We start from the raw sequence: 15,993 nt of genomic DNA on the forward strand, positions 1-15,993 counted from the left end.
GTCCATATGTGTCTAGTATGTACATATATTTCGTCAAAATTCCCATTCAACAGCACCGCGCAGATACAATTACCAACGGTTTGGTTTTTGTTTTTACTTTTGCTTTTGTGCATTTGCCTTTGCTTTTTCAAATTTCATTTGGAATTGTCTTTTCCTCTTATTTCATTTCAACTGTATGTCTTTAGCTTTGACTTGTTTAGTATTGGTTTTGGTCTCGCTTACTTTGTGCACTCACCACTCAGTCAGTCAGTCAGGTTGAGAACGTCGTCGGAAATTGTCGCGCAACAAGCATATGCGCAGTCGCTTATTTCGATTGTAAAAGGACGGTTTTTAGTGATATTACTGAGAAGCTCGCGCACAAACGTACATACGTTATCATGAAGTTGCAAAAAAATAAATTGCCAAAAATGCAAAAGCAGCAAAAATAAATGTTTCGGTACTCACATTAAGTTTTACGAAAATCTCGAAAATGTTCGATGTGCACTCGTTTGTGCCGAATTTTATAAATTTTGGTATTTATTTGAAGTTGTGGGCGCTCATTCTGTAGTGGTGTATGTACACGCCGCCCATTGGCATGGCTAGTGCGATTTCTTTAGAGCTATTGTACAGCCTAGAGTTATTTCCTGCAGTTCGCTGATACAAGCACACAAAAAATCGCAAAAAAAATTGGCCGCATATTTCCGTACAGCGGCTACATGCAACACGATACGGCTAATATCCAACGGACGCGAACAGAAACGTATTCGCGCACGCACACATTCGCACCTATTCTGCATTTGAACACGCGCACGCGAGTTAAAATAACTTTTATGTAAATAAGTTAATTTTCGCAAATGACGCCTTTTGGGCAAACGAAAACACACTTCCATGTGCACCCGAAGGATGGCAGTGCAGTTTCACAAAAACTGAGATGTGCAGTGATTGAATGTTATCGATATACTACATACAAGTATGGTTATTGCATTTCCTATTCAATTTGAAATTGAATTTAAACGTAAAATGCACAAAAATATTTGAAAGCAAATTTGCATTAAGTGAATGGAAAATAAATTTACTCACCAATATTGAATTTTTAAATGTGAAAATAAGAAATAAGCGGCAATCAACACACTGACAGCAACTACCTGTCGTTAGAAGGCACGAACTCGCACTTCGACAGGTAAGTAAACAAACGTAAAACAAACTGCAGACGCCCGTTTTAATGAAGCGTGAAAAGGATTAACTTTTGTAACAGTTCTGTAAGAAAAAATAATAACAAATATGACAAGGGTACTGCAATTTGCACGGCACTTTACATTTTCATTGTTACATTTGCTAATTTAGACGAGATGTCAAAAAGAAAATAAAATGTAAACATAAATATGTATATAAACGAATGAAGTTACATAAAACCATAACTACTATACATAAAGCTAAATTCATTATATATGTATAAATAGTCGTAAAATCAACTAAAATCCTAATATCAGAAAGCGCCCGGTGGCTTGATATTGCAATAGGTTAGGGTCAACGCTAATTTTTATACACATACTTATCATAAACAATATTTATATGTCTATCTGTATATACATGAACTGGTCTGTTTTTGAAATATCAGTTTGAAACTTTGCACATACAAACTGACCTCACATAATCAAGTCCTTGCAGGAAACATTTTTCATCTGTGAAGAGTATTGTAACTTCAGCTCAGCCGAATACACATTTGAATGTTTCAGATAGTGTGCGTCGCAGCTTAAAAAATAAGCTTATTCCATGATAGAAATATTAATTCCCTATTTGTAACATTAAAACTTAAAGTGAATTCTTTAAACTCTTGAATCAAAAATATCAAATCAACACATCTTGACGCACATAACTTTTACACAAAAATTTATACGTCATCATGTCTAACCGCCAAGCTATTTTGTTAATAAAAAAGTATTCAAATATTCCAGCATAAACAAATTACAGCATTTATACAGACAAAAAAAAAAAAACAAAACCCACCTGTAAAACATAAAACTTCGTCATCAAAACATGCTTGCTAGTTCGCAAGAGCCATCCAAAGCCGCTCGCTCTTAGGCGAACTCGTAGTGCGCATGGTCAACATTCCCAGCGACAGCACAAACAAGTTCTCAATACCGACGAAGATCATTGGAATACCCCTGCAACAGCATTACAGCATTCAATAAACGTTTAGTAGTGGACCAAAGCTTAAAAGCGCTCGCAGTGTTGGTTAAAAAAAATAACAACAACTAATATATAACATTCTTCAACTGAAAAGAGCAGACAACACAACAGAGGCAGAAGTAGATACAGCCAGTCGAACCAGTCATCTTTGGTTCATGAAAATAAAAACAAAAGTGCGTCGCCGTTCGGATGATTTGTTTGTACCTCTCAAGCTGTGGTGGAATTTTCAAAGCGGCCAACGGTCACTTGCTACTACAACAAACACAGCTATTGAGTGCGATTCACTTGAGTATCAGTTTTTGATTATAGATTCTGCTAGCAATGGAATTCTTAACAAATATTTGTATGATTGTTTACCTATACATATACATACATGTACATATCTGTGTATCAATAATGAGGAAACACAATTATCACGATACGCAGGAGAATGCCATCACCATTGCTGTACTCTGAAGTATTCAGAAACAATTGAACTTTTTTTAATAAGAAAACTTAACGAGTACCGGCAACAAAGTAAAAAGTAGAGAGATTAGATTCAGAAAACCAATGTTAAAATAAAAAAATGACACTTAAATGTGATTCGATACAACATTATTAGAGTAACTAAGCTCAAGCACATTCCTAAAATTATTAAAATTCCCATCTGACTGTAGACTATTCAAGATATAGGGGCCTAAAAGAAATTCTGGTGGCAACGCCGTTTCACTTAGCGCGTTGTCACCTTCGAGTACGTGAGCACATCATATGATGTGCAGGTGACTTATCATACCGCTAGATTTGGAGTGCCGAGTCGGTTCTGCACTATATAACAAAGCCTGGAATGTTGGTTGTGCAGGCCGGCAACCCACACATATCGACGGGCCGCCACATCAGCATGTGATACGCTGTGCATTATATAATAAAGCCTGGCAGCCGGTTACCAGGCGGGCACCACAATGTGTGGTTTCGCGTGTGACCATATCATATGTTGTGAAGGTGACTTATCATACCGTTCGCTGTAGTGGCCGGCCGGCTCTGCACTATATAAGAAAGCCCAGCACGCAGGTTGCACAGGTCGACAACTCAACGTGTGATATCGCGTCTGACGTAGTGATCATATCATATATTGTGCATGTGACTTCTCATAACGCCCGCTTTAGTGGCCGGCCAGCTCTGCCGGTACCCTAACATGTGATATCGCATGTGACGTGGTAACCATGTCATATATTGTGGATGTGATTTATCATAACACTTTGGAGACCGAGACGGCTCTGCACTATATAAGAAAGTCCAACACACAGGTTGCGCAGGCCGACACACCAACGTGTGATATCGGGTGTGACTTAGTGACCATATCATGTATTGTGCAGGTGTCTTATTATTATGCCTTATTTGGAGGCGAGCCAACTCTGCACTCTGAAACTTCAGTGGGCTATGGCGGTCTACAAAAATATAATGCCCATTATAATGATTAGATCGTGTCTGCTCTGATGGTCGTAATGCGATGTACTCAATTTCATGAAAGCTTAAGTTCCGCTACTGAAAGAAGGCCGCAGTAATATCTAAAAACTGAGCCATTTGGTAACATTAACAACATATAGAGTATTAGCTCACAGAAAGATGACTATGAACATTCACTATTTCAAAACAATTCTAGGTTTATGAGAAGAGGATCATAGTTCGGCGAACTTGTTAACTTTGAAATTGAAGTTTTTTTACAACCCGGGGTCAACCGATTCTGTTTTCTCGGTAGAAAACGTAATTTCCGGATACAAACTATACAACACGATAGTTTTTATGCGTTATGTAGTTCGCACGTGTGTGTACATATATAGTATTACTAAAGTAGCATTTGTATAGGCAGTTTATGTGTTCTTATTCAGAATTTTCAGCTTTGTATAGCAGCAACACCTGTCCATTACCGTCGCCACCCTCGCGTAACGCGCAAACCGCCCCTAAAACACCGGCCGTCGACAAACACTGTGTAGACTCTGTGGTTTCCAACAAATACAAATAAAAAAGTAAAAAAAAAAACACAAGAAATTTCAACGTTCCAAATGTGAGAGTTGCTAGCATTCACCCTTGTAATTCACATACATATGTGCCTTTCGAGTTCCTCATTGACAATTAAATACACTTGTGTACACACGTACATTTTTTATATGCTTAGAGAATTGGTGTGTAGCGTCGTTTGGGTCTTGTCAAACACGCTTGCAGTCATAACGGCCGTTTGGGAGGATATGCGCAGAGCGCACGCGCTCTATTCACTCACAAAGTAAAGCGTAGGCGCACGTAAACTCGTAGTTTTGGGTAAAATTTTAAAGCTTCGCATTTATTTAATAAGTTCTTTAACATCGTATGCGGTTCGTAAAATTATTTTTACTCTTTGCTTCATGTTTTCTCTTTGTTTTTATATATTTCCCTCATGCTCTAATCTTCGGTTTATTGTTGTTATTGTGGTAGCGGAAGTAAACATTCCAAAACTATTTTTAAGGAATGCTGGGAAGTTGGCAGTCTTTGGCCGGAAAGCAATCCGCGTTTGTTCCAGTCAGACAGACCCGACTGTCGTGGAAAGAATACATGACTTATCGAGATTAAATTTCACGCGAATGTGAAAAAGATTGTAGCAATGGAGGAAAAAATTGTATATGGACCAGTTCGGGTCAGATTCGATCAGATGGTAAATCTTCTGTTTGTATCGGTTATATTTTCAAACGACTCGAGGTAAAGTATCTCGTGCACTAAATATGATAAGCATTTCCGAATACTGGAGACATATTCTCTTTATTTGGTCTCCGAGAAACGTTGCAATAAAGCAAGGGTGATTTCCATCAATATCAACTTAACCAGGGAACACGTTTAAGAGCAAAATTATGGAAAATGAGAAAGTCTCGCATAAGTTCTTTGAATAAAGTGCGCCCTTAAGAAATTTCCGAGCGAACTAGTTAGTAAATAGCGTTCGACTGAATTAGTTATTGGAAATGTTGTTTTAATGCATCTAATAGCACTTTTTTATTGTCGGTGAACTGGTAACCAGTTGGCGGTGAACCGGCTCGCCTAGCTTCTTCTATTTCTGGTGTACGTCTCATATTATTCGAAAAATGAAGAGCCACCGTAAACTATTTTGAGAAATCTTCTTATACTTGAATTAATACTAATGGTTTAACATTGTCACCCGAGAGCCGATCTCCATTGGAATAATTTTGAAGTTGTTGAGGCCTAGAAGCGGTTCTAGTGGTGTTTATCGATATTATTGATGATGCTGTCGACATTTTAGTTGCATTAAGCATTCCCGAAGTAGTTTTTGGAAATACTCTTGATTTGCCGATCCTTGATCTGACATGCAGTATTGTTGAGTGCGACGGTAATCCGATAACCACATTCCAAAGAGATAAACTTTTGAAAAGTAAACTTTAAATGGCACTCCGAATTGTGTAGCTTGGTAATGTTTCGTTTTTATAAGTTTTGAAATTTTTGTAGTCACATTTCACACTTTAGAAGGATTCTTAATATTTTAAATTTCCTTTTAAACTTTCACTTAGTGTGAGAAGACTTAGTGAAGTTATAAGCAGAGAAACTGGATAAAACTGTAATCTCACATACATACATACATGAAATAAATAAAATTTACTAAATTAGAAAAATAAACAATGGGAAGAAAAGCGAGCAATGCAATTAAATGCACAAATTGCACGTGAAAGAAATTTGCATTAAATGAGATGGTACATAAAACAAAACAACACCAACTCCAATCAACTCGTACGAACCTACACTCAACGGCAAATTGCATTTTCTCCAAGTTCAAAGCACCGACCGTCAGCATGCGGACTCTGTGGCTGAAGCATATAATGCGAGCGCTGGGAAGAAGAAGCTTGGAAAAACAACATGCGGAAAATAAGAATCCGCTAAGCAATTGGAAAAGAAAAGTCTTGGCGGAATAAATGCATAAATAACCACCAACAACAAGCGAGCTGCAAGAGGTCGCACAAGGCTGAGTCAAGATCACGTTTAGGCTAAGTAGAAAGAAAGTTGAGGCGATGCAAGACTAGCCAACAGGTAGTTACGAGGCTATTTGTGTACACTATACAAAGCGCATGCACGGCGCTATCATTTGCTCGTTCATTCATATTTAGGTGTTGGATGGAGCTCTCAAGTATTTACTATTGTCTTCAGTTTTTATCTTTGCTTGTATTGGAGCGAATTTCATTATGGAAATGCATGCGAGGGTGGTCAGAAAGATTTCCGCATGAATTTAAGCAGGCAATGACGATAATGGCAAAGTGGCTGATACAGCTATGTGCTTCTATTGATTATTGCAAAGCCGAAATGGGTCCCGTTACCACGACAATCAGATTTACGTAAACGGAAGGACCCAAGCTTTTATCCGACCATGAACTGTTAACTCGGTAGCATTCCTTAATATTACTTCAGGAAGCGAGCTTAAAGAGGTTCCACAAGGCTGAGTCAAGATCACGTTTAGGCTGATTAGAAAGAAAGTAAGAGTCTAATTGTTGCTATTGCTGTTGTAGAGGTAAAAAACATGTTCTTTATAAAGGATTTTTGACAATTTTGTATAACTTTTTATTAGATCGGGTTCTTCTTGAATCACCCTCGTATGTGGTAGGAATGTAACTGCTTTATTTTTGCTTCTATTAAGCTCATCTAAGGCTTAAGGTAATCATTGTGTTGCACGTTAATTACAAATATTTTTATGTTTGGTATAGAAATTTAAATTTATAGTTGAAAAACATGTACGAAACTCTAACGACGAAGAGATAATTACTTTTACCATCATAAATGATTTTACAAGTACAAATAGTATGCTTCGGTGGTTTTGCTATTCTGCCGCTAATAATAATTTCAAATGGTCTTACATATGTACAGGGTTTGTCTGGAAATTATTTCGGCCTTTTGAAGAGCCGAGAAGAGGTCGCTGATAAGGACCGTGGGAGACCTGCGACTTTGACAGACTGTGCGCAAAGTTTTGAAGTCAGACCGTCGACTAAGTATTCGTTTAATTTCCCAGATGTTAAATTTTACGTGGATGTCCTCAAGAGATTGAAACGAAGGGTCAATCGGGTCCGACAAGATATAGAAGCCCATTGGAAGTTGCGCCACGACATCGCCCCGGCTCACACCGCTTCCGTAGCCGTCCTACAGCCCAGCTTACTTTCTTTAAATGGACTCAGTCCTATTACTTTCCGGACAAACCCTGTATGTATTTATGTTTAATGGTGCATACGAATAAGAAGTTATTACCATCTGGTCAAATTTGGTTCTGACTGACAAAAAAATCCCAACTTTTTCGTATTTTAATACATATCTTTATTATCGACTTCAAAATAGGGTCTTTAGGACGTCTTACAGATGTGCCACCCAATTTTCTATACACTTGTTATAAGGCGCGGCTGGTATGGGTGTCGGCGAATTATAGGAAATGCTCTGGCAAAAAATGTTAGGTGTTTCGAGTGTTCATAGCCGAAAGATCAGGAGGAGATGTAGTCGCTCGTTCTGAGCCATGTAGAAAATTTTGATTTTTGAAGATTTAATGCATCAGGTTATTTTTAAGTTGTAAACATTTGCATAACCGCTTATTTTTAACAATTTTATCTTTCTTCTTCAGACCCCAAACATAATGTGACTGTAAACGCCAAAACGCTACGGAAATAATCTTCTGTTCACTGAAACAAATCTCGAAGTCAACAGAATGTTAAAACACACCTCAAATGCCGGCGGAGTGGGCGGCGGACCAGCGAATGGTCAGTTGCGTAATAATCCCAACAATGGCAACTCTTCAACGGCCTCTAACCGCAATATACACCTGCGACCGCAACAACCGCTCAATATCTCCACTTTAAGTGCCACACAGAACGCCCTACAAGCCTCGGCCAATACCCCGGCGACGGCGAACGGAGGTCAACGCGTACCCACATTATTAAATATCGCTTCAACACCAATATCGGCAGGCACAACAAACACATTAACTCCGTTAACGCCAAGCGCTGGTAATACGACGACGGCAACAACAACGGCGCCAGTTACACCGCTGACACCGAATGGAATTGGCAATAATTTGCACACATATACAAATCAGCATATTCTAGCTTCCAACAACAATAACAATGCACACAACACGACTTCTGGCACAATAAATAGCAATACAAATCATAATAACAACAACAATAGTAACGCACATTATAATAATCATAATTATAGTAATTGCCACAATCTGACAACGGGTGTGTTAATAAATCAATCGAAACATGGACCTGGACCGAGAGAAGCGCTAACGAGTCTAGGTCTATTATGTTTAGGTAAAATTTGCAGCACCATATAAAACAATTGTGAACTTATTATACCCTGAACAATTGGCTAAAGCTCGAAGGAAACGTCGGATACATATATTTTCTTCCTCTTCTTCTTTACTGGCGTAGACACCGCTTACGCGATTATAGCCGTGTTGAGCCGAGTCGATTTAGCCATGTCCGTCTATATACGCAGCATTTGAGATATCGGACCACTATAGCATACTGCTACACACACTGAACGATCAAAATTGAGTTATTGTAGAAGGTCTAGTTTCGGTGTAACTAAATTTAAATTTTTCTCGCTTTTCATATAAATTAGCTTAAGCCTTGGTCATAAAAATTCTTATTCTTTGAAATTTAAATCTTTAAATATTGAAGTTTTGCTACTGTATCCTTATTAAATCGCGAATTACTATATATTTAAAGTCGAGGGATATTCGAACGACAAATTAAATAAAAAATTAAAACAAGTGTGCGAAAATTATAGTCAGATCTCACCGAGCTAGCTATTTTGTTACTTTCGTTTTATCAAATAGAGTAAAGTATGTATGTAACTGTATGTTAGAGTAGTTTTACTCCACATTTGTACTTAATTACCTGTATTTTCCTTTTACTCCTTACGCCACTTTCAGTTTCCCTGCTATTAGCGCTATTGTCGTTAATTTTTCTGCTGAAAATTTCACCGAATGCCCGCGAAGATGCTTTGACGCGCAGCTCTGCTGAGGACTTTGTAATTGTCTACGATGTTACATTAGCGCTCTGTGCACTTTCGTTGTCACTAAATCTATGTTGTTTGCTGGTGTGTGCAATACAATTTCTATTCGCTGTGAAATTGGTGCGATCACCAATGTTTGATGGCAGGTAAGAGACGGACTTATTGTTGATGGCACGTTTGAAACTCTATTTATTTTGTATCTCGCATTTTTTGCAGAGATAACAAATATTTGGAAAAATCAAGTGCGAGTCGTACCTGTGCTGTCGGTGGTTTCTTTATATCCATACCAATTTTCCTCACAGGTAATTTGGCGCACATTTTGGAACAATTTCCAATTATATGTAAAAATTCATAATTATTTTTCCTTTCCAGGCATTATCCTGTACACATTCAACCATTTCCACTCAACTCCTGCCATTATCACAAGCGTGCTTATCGGCATTGGCATCGTTTTTTGCGGCGGCGCAATGGTCCATAATGTTTTTATTTGGCAGAAGGAAAAAACCATTAGCTATCGGAGTCCGCCATTGAATATGTCAATGATATCACACATTGGGCCCATAACACCACCTGCGCAATTTTTAAGTCCGCATCAAACGCATCACTTTATGAGTTATGCGCCGCACATGCATGCCACACACCCACATACACATGCACAACCACAATCGCAAACACAAACACAATTAGGCGTGCAACTACATCCGACTTCCGTGACACCGGTCTCACCAAATCATTCACACGGCAGTTTCAACGCGCTACTCTCAGCGGGTGCACTAAATTCGTCGTTTTTAATCCGCCCATCAACAGCAACACCGCCCACACCCAAGCCCTTGCCACCACAGTTATCAAACGGTGGCGGTTGTTTGACGTTAAGTGCGCGTGAGGCAAGCGGTTCAGTTAGCCCCGGCATACCCGGCACGCTAGATATGAGCAATATAACCAGTCCATCGCTACATGAGCTATCAACGTTGGTGTAGTCTTCAACAATGTTATGAAATAACTTATGTATAAATGATATTTACAAGCACTATTCACATTTCAATCACACCGAAGCTTATTTGTTACGTTTAAATGGTTACTGACAGCCGGAAGTGAAAGTTGAGCAAAATGTATCGATAATTCGAACAGTTCGATATAAATATAAAACGTAACAATAAACGCAATCAAAAATATATTTATGGGTGCATATATGTATATATGAGTATGTATATAGTAAAAAATTAAACAAATATAAACATGTAAATATAGTGTTATTATTTATGGTATGTTGAATATTATAATAGCAAGTGTAAAAAGTAGTTGCATAAAGTTTTAATTTAAAAAAAGCCTAGAAACAAAAAACTGCTTCATTATGAAGTTTTATATTTATGTTGTTGAATTTAAGACTTAATTTAAGTATACATATAAATAACTTAAAAATACGAAATTCATATGCTTGCCTGATTATTTCCTTCGCAGCATCATATTTATTATTTCTTAATTTTTTATTTTATTTTAAATATAACGGTATATTTTAAAGAAACGTTAAACAAAACAAATTGCCATATCTATTTTCTAAATTTTAACAATTTTTCTTTTTATACTTGTAATATCATTCATAACAAAACCAACGCATAAATCTAATAAATATAGCGGGCATAATAGTTTTTTATATACATAGCTATGCTGTGTAAAAAAATAAATAATTTTGATTTCTCAATAACGATAATTTTTTATTATTTCTTCTGCAACATAAAGATAAACCTAACAATACGTATACATAAAACGCAGTAACTGGTCTTATGTATCACGTGCGTATTTGCGACTATAACATACGCTTTAGTTTATTTAGAGACATTAGCTTGATAACTACTTGCCAATCCGAGGCTATATCTCAGCCTTTTCCTTTCAAATTACCAAACAAGTTTTATCTACCATTCAAGCTTCACTCGGCTTAGACGTAATTCGTTTATTTCGTTCATACTTCACTTCGTTTCATAATATCTTAATAAAAATATTTAAAGAATCACTTACATAATATTTTAAAATATCCATAAAAAACAGTGCAAATTTTCGCAAATAGAAACAATTTTAAAACTGAAAATTAAATAAAAACATCATTTATGTATATATACATACATATATATTCATTTACATATATAATTTATAAATTATTTCATATGTAGCTAGGTAAATAAGTAATTTCGTTCTACACTTTGTGGTATAGTTGATGGAATTTCGCGTTAGCGCATTTCCAAACGGCCTCTTACTTCCCCACCAAGTTGTATATAAGTGTGTATGTATATTTTTGTATTAATCTACGCTGCACCAGCTTCTATTTTTCCCTATTGGTTATGCACTTAATATAGATTGTTTGACCAAATATCCATTTGTAGCGCAGTCTCTGAGCGGCATAAGCATTTTATACATACATACATCAAAGTCTTTAAATTCAAGCTAAAAATAAAAAAAGAAATGTTTAAATATTTTTTATATTTTTATTTCACGCAAAAAAATAATACTTGTTTTAATACGTACGTTTTTCATTAGTTGCATGCAAAGCTGCTTTCGCCGATGGTCACTTTTCTGTGCGGAATAGCTGTGTTATGCCCGAGTTTTGCGTTATATCGACAATGTCTGTGTTGGGTTTAGGCGCACGCGCCTGCATTGGTGGCAGATTCAGAATTTCGATTTGCCGGCTGAACATTTGATTTACGCTACGTCCCACCAGGCGCGCGGTCATCTTTTTGAACAGATCTTTCTTAGCTTTGTCCACTTTGTTGCCTTTCAAAGGTGCCACGCTTACTTTTTCATCGAATTTTTGTATATCCGCCGCATTTACGTTTGGTATATTACGTAACAATTCGCTGAGTATAGGAAATTTGGGGCGTAGCAGCTCATAGAATTGTACACCGAGCGTTATAAGACCTGCTTGATTGGCATCATGCATGCCATGCACCTGTAGGCCCTGTAGCACTGCTTGGAATGCGGTCGTTGCTTTGTTTTGATCCATTAACTGTATCTCGCTGGTCGCCAAGAAACGCATTACTGGCGCTATTACATTTACTGCTTTCATACTGCAAGCGCCGTCTTGCCAAGATAACGCGGCCATCAGTGTCATTAGTATGTAGTTGCTCGTAGCGTCGTTGCGTAATAGTTTAGCGCCCAAGTCACTGATAATATCGGACAGCAATGCCGATTGTGCTGCACGTGATTGTGTTGTGCCATCCATAGAGTGCTCCTCCGGTTCCATAGCAACGTCTGTTATGTTTGCAGCTGCGTGAACACCGTCAGTGCCAGCACCAACAAGCGCAATTTTCAGTACGTCCAAATATTCACGTGTCAAAGAACGATTCAGCATATCTTCCAGCACCTCTTGCGTGTCATTTGACTCCTCATTCAATTGACCCGATTCGTACAACGAAGATATGTATGTCCAGCGCTGCATCAGGTGATAGCACATAAATGGCGCTAAATGTGCAAATATTGGCACTAGCACCGAGTCGTAGAAGGCGGGTGGGCAAGAATACACAAACGGTTTAAAAAATACGCGCACAATGGGACGCAGCCGATAGTCAGGCACATCTTCCAACGATGCGAACACGCTGTTAATTAACGCGTCAGCAATGCCTTGTAGTTGATAAAGATCACGACCGAGAGAGGGACCCGCTGAGCCCATCATGTGATAACAACTCTCATATAGCAATGTCATAAATTGCTGTATACGGTCCACGGTACTAGTCATCTTTTTTACGTTTGGATCAAGCGGATCGGCGGGCGGTGTACACACCCCCAACAACATCTTTTTCTCATGCTCCAACATCGTGTAGACATTGCGAAATTCCTCCGAAAGCAAAGCCATTGCTTGCGGACGATAGAGCTCGTTGAGCACACGCATTAACGCAAGTATGTGTGGAAGCAGCGGAATGACATGCGGTGTGGCTGGATTGCGGCAAATGGGATTTCCCAGCTCTGTGAAGCCAACTACGAAACCACCACGAGACGCACGATCTGGATCGTCAGGCCAAGTGCAACGTTTAATAACAGCCAATACAACGTTTAGAGCGTCCAGCATGTGGCCCCGATTCAAACTGAGGGGATCTGATTGAATTGGCGTTACCGCTGGTTTATCCAGTCCCACGAACTGTATAAACGTGTACGGCGATTTGAAAACCTCTGCAAATGTTGGCCAATGTGGTAGTGTGTCCTTCATTATGTTTGCCACAAATACAGTCTGTCGCTCGTAATCGCAAAAGTGGTTTGATATCAACAAAAGCGCCTCCTGTAGCGTAGTACGTTCCATTTTATTAATCGCTTGCCGTGGATCTTCAAGCAGTACCCGTACATGTGAGTCGATCTGATCGAAAACCGGTAACAGTAGCAGCGGATACTTGTGACCCAGCTTTACCATCAACGAGGCGGCATGACGTCGTAAATTTTTAGTGGCTTGCGCTCGTGTCGTGTCTATATTCGGTTCGGTGGAATCACGAAAAACAAGTGCTTGGAATATACGCTCCAGCACACGTGGCAACAAAGATACGCCACTCATGGCTACGCAATTATTTGGCGTTATCTGACACGACGACATACTAAGGAATACGAAAAGCGCTGAAATACACGAAAGCAGTATGGATAGTATCAATGGATTGCTGGTTTCTACTTTCAGACATTCCTCAAGTAAACGCAAACCCGATTGTACTGATGGCCGCTCCGACACCAGCAGTATACGACTAAGAACACCATCAATAACACATACCAACGCCTCCCATTCCATGTAGACAGGGTCTTGAACAGAACAATTTACGTTGTTTCGTTCAGTATGTGCTTTGGACAAACGTGCATTGAGCCACTGTTCACAATATGTAAATGTAACGATAGGCTGAATAAGCGTTGCTTGACGAAAAACCTCCAGAAAGTCGGTGCGGCAGCGGTAGTAGAAAACGGCGAATTCCTCTTCGCTATCATATTCTAAGCAAATGTATGCTGCTGTCGAAACTGTAGTGGGTAGAGTTCGTGAGATGGGGTATAAAGTTTTGATAATACGCGGACCTATAACGGCTATCAATTTTGGAATGTAAGGAATCACGGTAGCATCTTTGGAAATGGCGTCGTGTTTTAACAACACATTCCAAATAAGTGTGGCACCATGCGCAACGGTAAGGGAATGATGGCTTGAAAGTAATAGTAAACATTCGAGAAATATTTCAAAATTTGGTGGTCGCTGTATGTTGCCATCTTCCTTACCCCAAAGTATAACCATTTGTTGGCCCAAACCACTCAGCATATTTAGAAGTTTCTTTAAAAAGTTGTGATTTTGCTCCAAAGCGGTAGCGTTGGCAGCATCTGGAAGCATTTGACTTGCCGTAAAAATGTAACGCATTGGTTCTTCGCCGAACAACATCAGCAGCGGTTTTCGTTCTTTCACCTGACCTTTGCGATTAGTGATTTGTGAGAGGCATTCGGCTGCATTACATTGGAATGCTTTATCGTTTAACAAAATGCAAAGTATTTGCAGTAGTTTACAATTATTTGAAGTTATATGGTTCATCGAAACCCATTCCACGAATCCAGTTAGTGTGAGTAATACCACTTCCACCACTCGTCCATGGGCATTCGCTTTTTGAAAGTTGCCTACGGCAGTAACTTCGCGGAATTTCGTAACATGCAATTCTATAAGTCGTTGGAAAAATTCGAATATGTCGTTCATGTTATTCGTTAACGCCTGATACATATCCTTACGCCGTTGGTTTGATTCAATTGTCTGAAGTAATGCAACATCTTCAACCAGACGAAGAAAAACCAAAAGCACTAGTTCAGTTTGAGGTTCACCTTTATTGCAAGCATCGGATAATTCAGATAGTAGTGTTGTCCATTGCTGTGGCCATTCTCGTTTTATCATTTCCACAATAATACGTGATACCGCATCTTTCAAATGCGCTAAACTCACATCTTCCGCTGGGCCTACGCCAAAGTGTAAAAGTTTCATAGCGTTCTCCTTTATGAAGAGTTTTTCTTCATGCGAAATGCTATTCCACTTAAATTTAATAGTGTATTCCATTAATTGTAGACCAAAGTGTTTCACGTTTTGACCAAATTGTTGTCCGCTGGCTAAATAAAGCCCAACTTGAGCACATAAAGGCGATTCCTCTTTAAATCTTTCACAAGCCATGTATGCTTCCATACGTGACTGCTGAGCTGTATCTGGGCGCATTATTAACTCCACAGCCTGGGCAAGCTCTTCCCCAAGGGCAGCTACATTTCCACGTTGTGTCATTTTAGTCTCTCGTATCCGCCACCTTCAATGATCAATTACTTATTTTCAACTGATCTTAGAACACGTATTAACCACTAAATTAATGCATGCTGCAACTGTCTTTTAGAATTTCATATATACTCACAGATATTTCAAGTCTTGTATATCGGCACACCACACACATACAACCTTTGCAAAAGTTGGTTTCCCTTTGAAACTGTATGGAAATGCCTGATATGTGCGGTATGCGAATTTCGTCTTTCGGATACTCCTTCCTCACCACCACGCCGCCGCCTTTTATATTCTTTGATTTTCCTTCCTTTTACCTTTGCGGGTGTACCTGCTACAAATCCTTCGCCGGCGTACTTTGTTATTTATTCAAATGAATTTAACCTTCAACGTGTGATTTAGTACAACATCTTTTTCATGCAAAAAGTCTCTTTGATAAATTTTTCATAAAAGAGATCAGACTTTAAAACAAATGTGCTAAATTAATTTGTTGAAAAATTTTTATGCAGAAGAACACAGCAAGCCTGTCTCACCTTGTGGAATACAGGGTTTGAAAGTGATAGAAATGTCGATAAAGG

General features: G+C 38.7%; 2 protein-coding genes across 5 annotated transcripts; one reads left to right on the forward strand and one right to left on the reverse strand.

Moving 5' to 3' along the window:
* Nucleotides 1-262: 262 nt before the first annotated feature.
* Nucleotides 263-10,494, forward strand: LOC108966025. 2 transcript variants are annotated; one of them, XM_018928731.1, is made up of 5 exons: nucleotides 263-1,159; nucleotides 7,775-8,465; nucleotides 9,092-9,320; nucleotides 9,391-9,476; nucleotides 9,547-10,494. In XM_018928731.1, exons 2-5 carry the CDS (start codon nucleotides 7,859-7,861, stop codon nucleotides 10,149-10,151), a joined length of 1,527 nt encoding a protein of 508 aa, XP_018784276.1. In that variant the 5' UTR covers nucleotides 263-1,159; nucleotides 7,775-7,858; the 3' UTR covers nucleotides 10,152-10,494. The 2 variants fall into 2 exon arrangements, with proteins under 2 accessions (XP_018784276.1, XP_018784277.1); XM_018928732.1 differs by lacking the exon at nucleotides 263-1,159 and adding an exon at nucleotides 2,285-2,342.
* Nucleotides 10,495-11,277: 783 nt separating this feature from the next.
* On the reverse strand, nucleotides 11,278-15,948 carry LOC108966073 (exportin-5). Of its 3 annotated transcripts, none has more exons than XM_018928806.1 (3): nucleotides 15,552-15,948; nucleotides 11,692-15,449; nucleotides 11,278-11,610 (listed from the first exon to the last, which is right to left on the reverse strand). In XM_018928806.1, exon 2 carries the CDS (start codon nucleotides 15,425-15,427, stop codon nucleotides 11,732-11,734), a length of 3,696 nt encoding a protein of 1,231 aa, XP_018784351.1. In that variant the 5' UTR covers nucleotides 15,428-15,449; nucleotides 15,552-15,948; the 3' UTR covers nucleotides 11,278-11,610; nucleotides 11,692-11,731. The 3 variants fall into 3 exon arrangements, with proteins under 3 accessions (XP_018784351.1, XP_018784353.1, XP_018784352.1); XM_018928808.1 differs by having other exon boundaries at nucleotides 11,692-15,481; XM_018928807.1 differs by having other exon boundaries at nucleotides 11,692-15,501.
* Nucleotides 15,949-15,993: the final 45 nt, after the last annotated feature.

Source organism: Bactrocera latifrons, unplaced genomic scaffold (genome assembly GCF_001853355.1).
Source record: "Bactrocera latifrons isolate USDA-ARS-PBARC rearing strain unplaced genomic scaffold, ASM185335v1 scaffold_154, whole genome shotgun sequence".
Lineage (NCBI taxonomy): Eukaryota > Metazoa > Arthropoda > Insecta > Diptera > Tephritidae > Bactrocera > Bactrocera latifrons.

Excerpts from the sequence above, each read along its gene's own strand:
- LOC108966025 (XM_018928731.1), top strand. The coding sequence starts at position 7,859 with ATGTTAAAACACACCTCAAATGCCGGCGGAGTGGGCGGCGGACCAGCG. Across the intron at positions 9,321-9,390 it reads TCACCAATGTTTGATGGCAG|AGATAACAAATATTTGGAAA; the intron begins GTAAGAGACGGA and ends CATTTTTTGCAG. Across the intron at positions 9,477-9,546 it reads CATACCAATTTTCCTCACAG|GCATTATCCTGTACACATTC; the intron begins GTAATTTGGCGC and ends TTTCCTTTCCAG.
- LOC108966073 (XM_018928806.1), bottom strand. The coding sequence starts at position 15,427 with ATGACACAACGTGGAAATGTAGCTGCCCTTGGGGAAGAGCTTGCCCAG.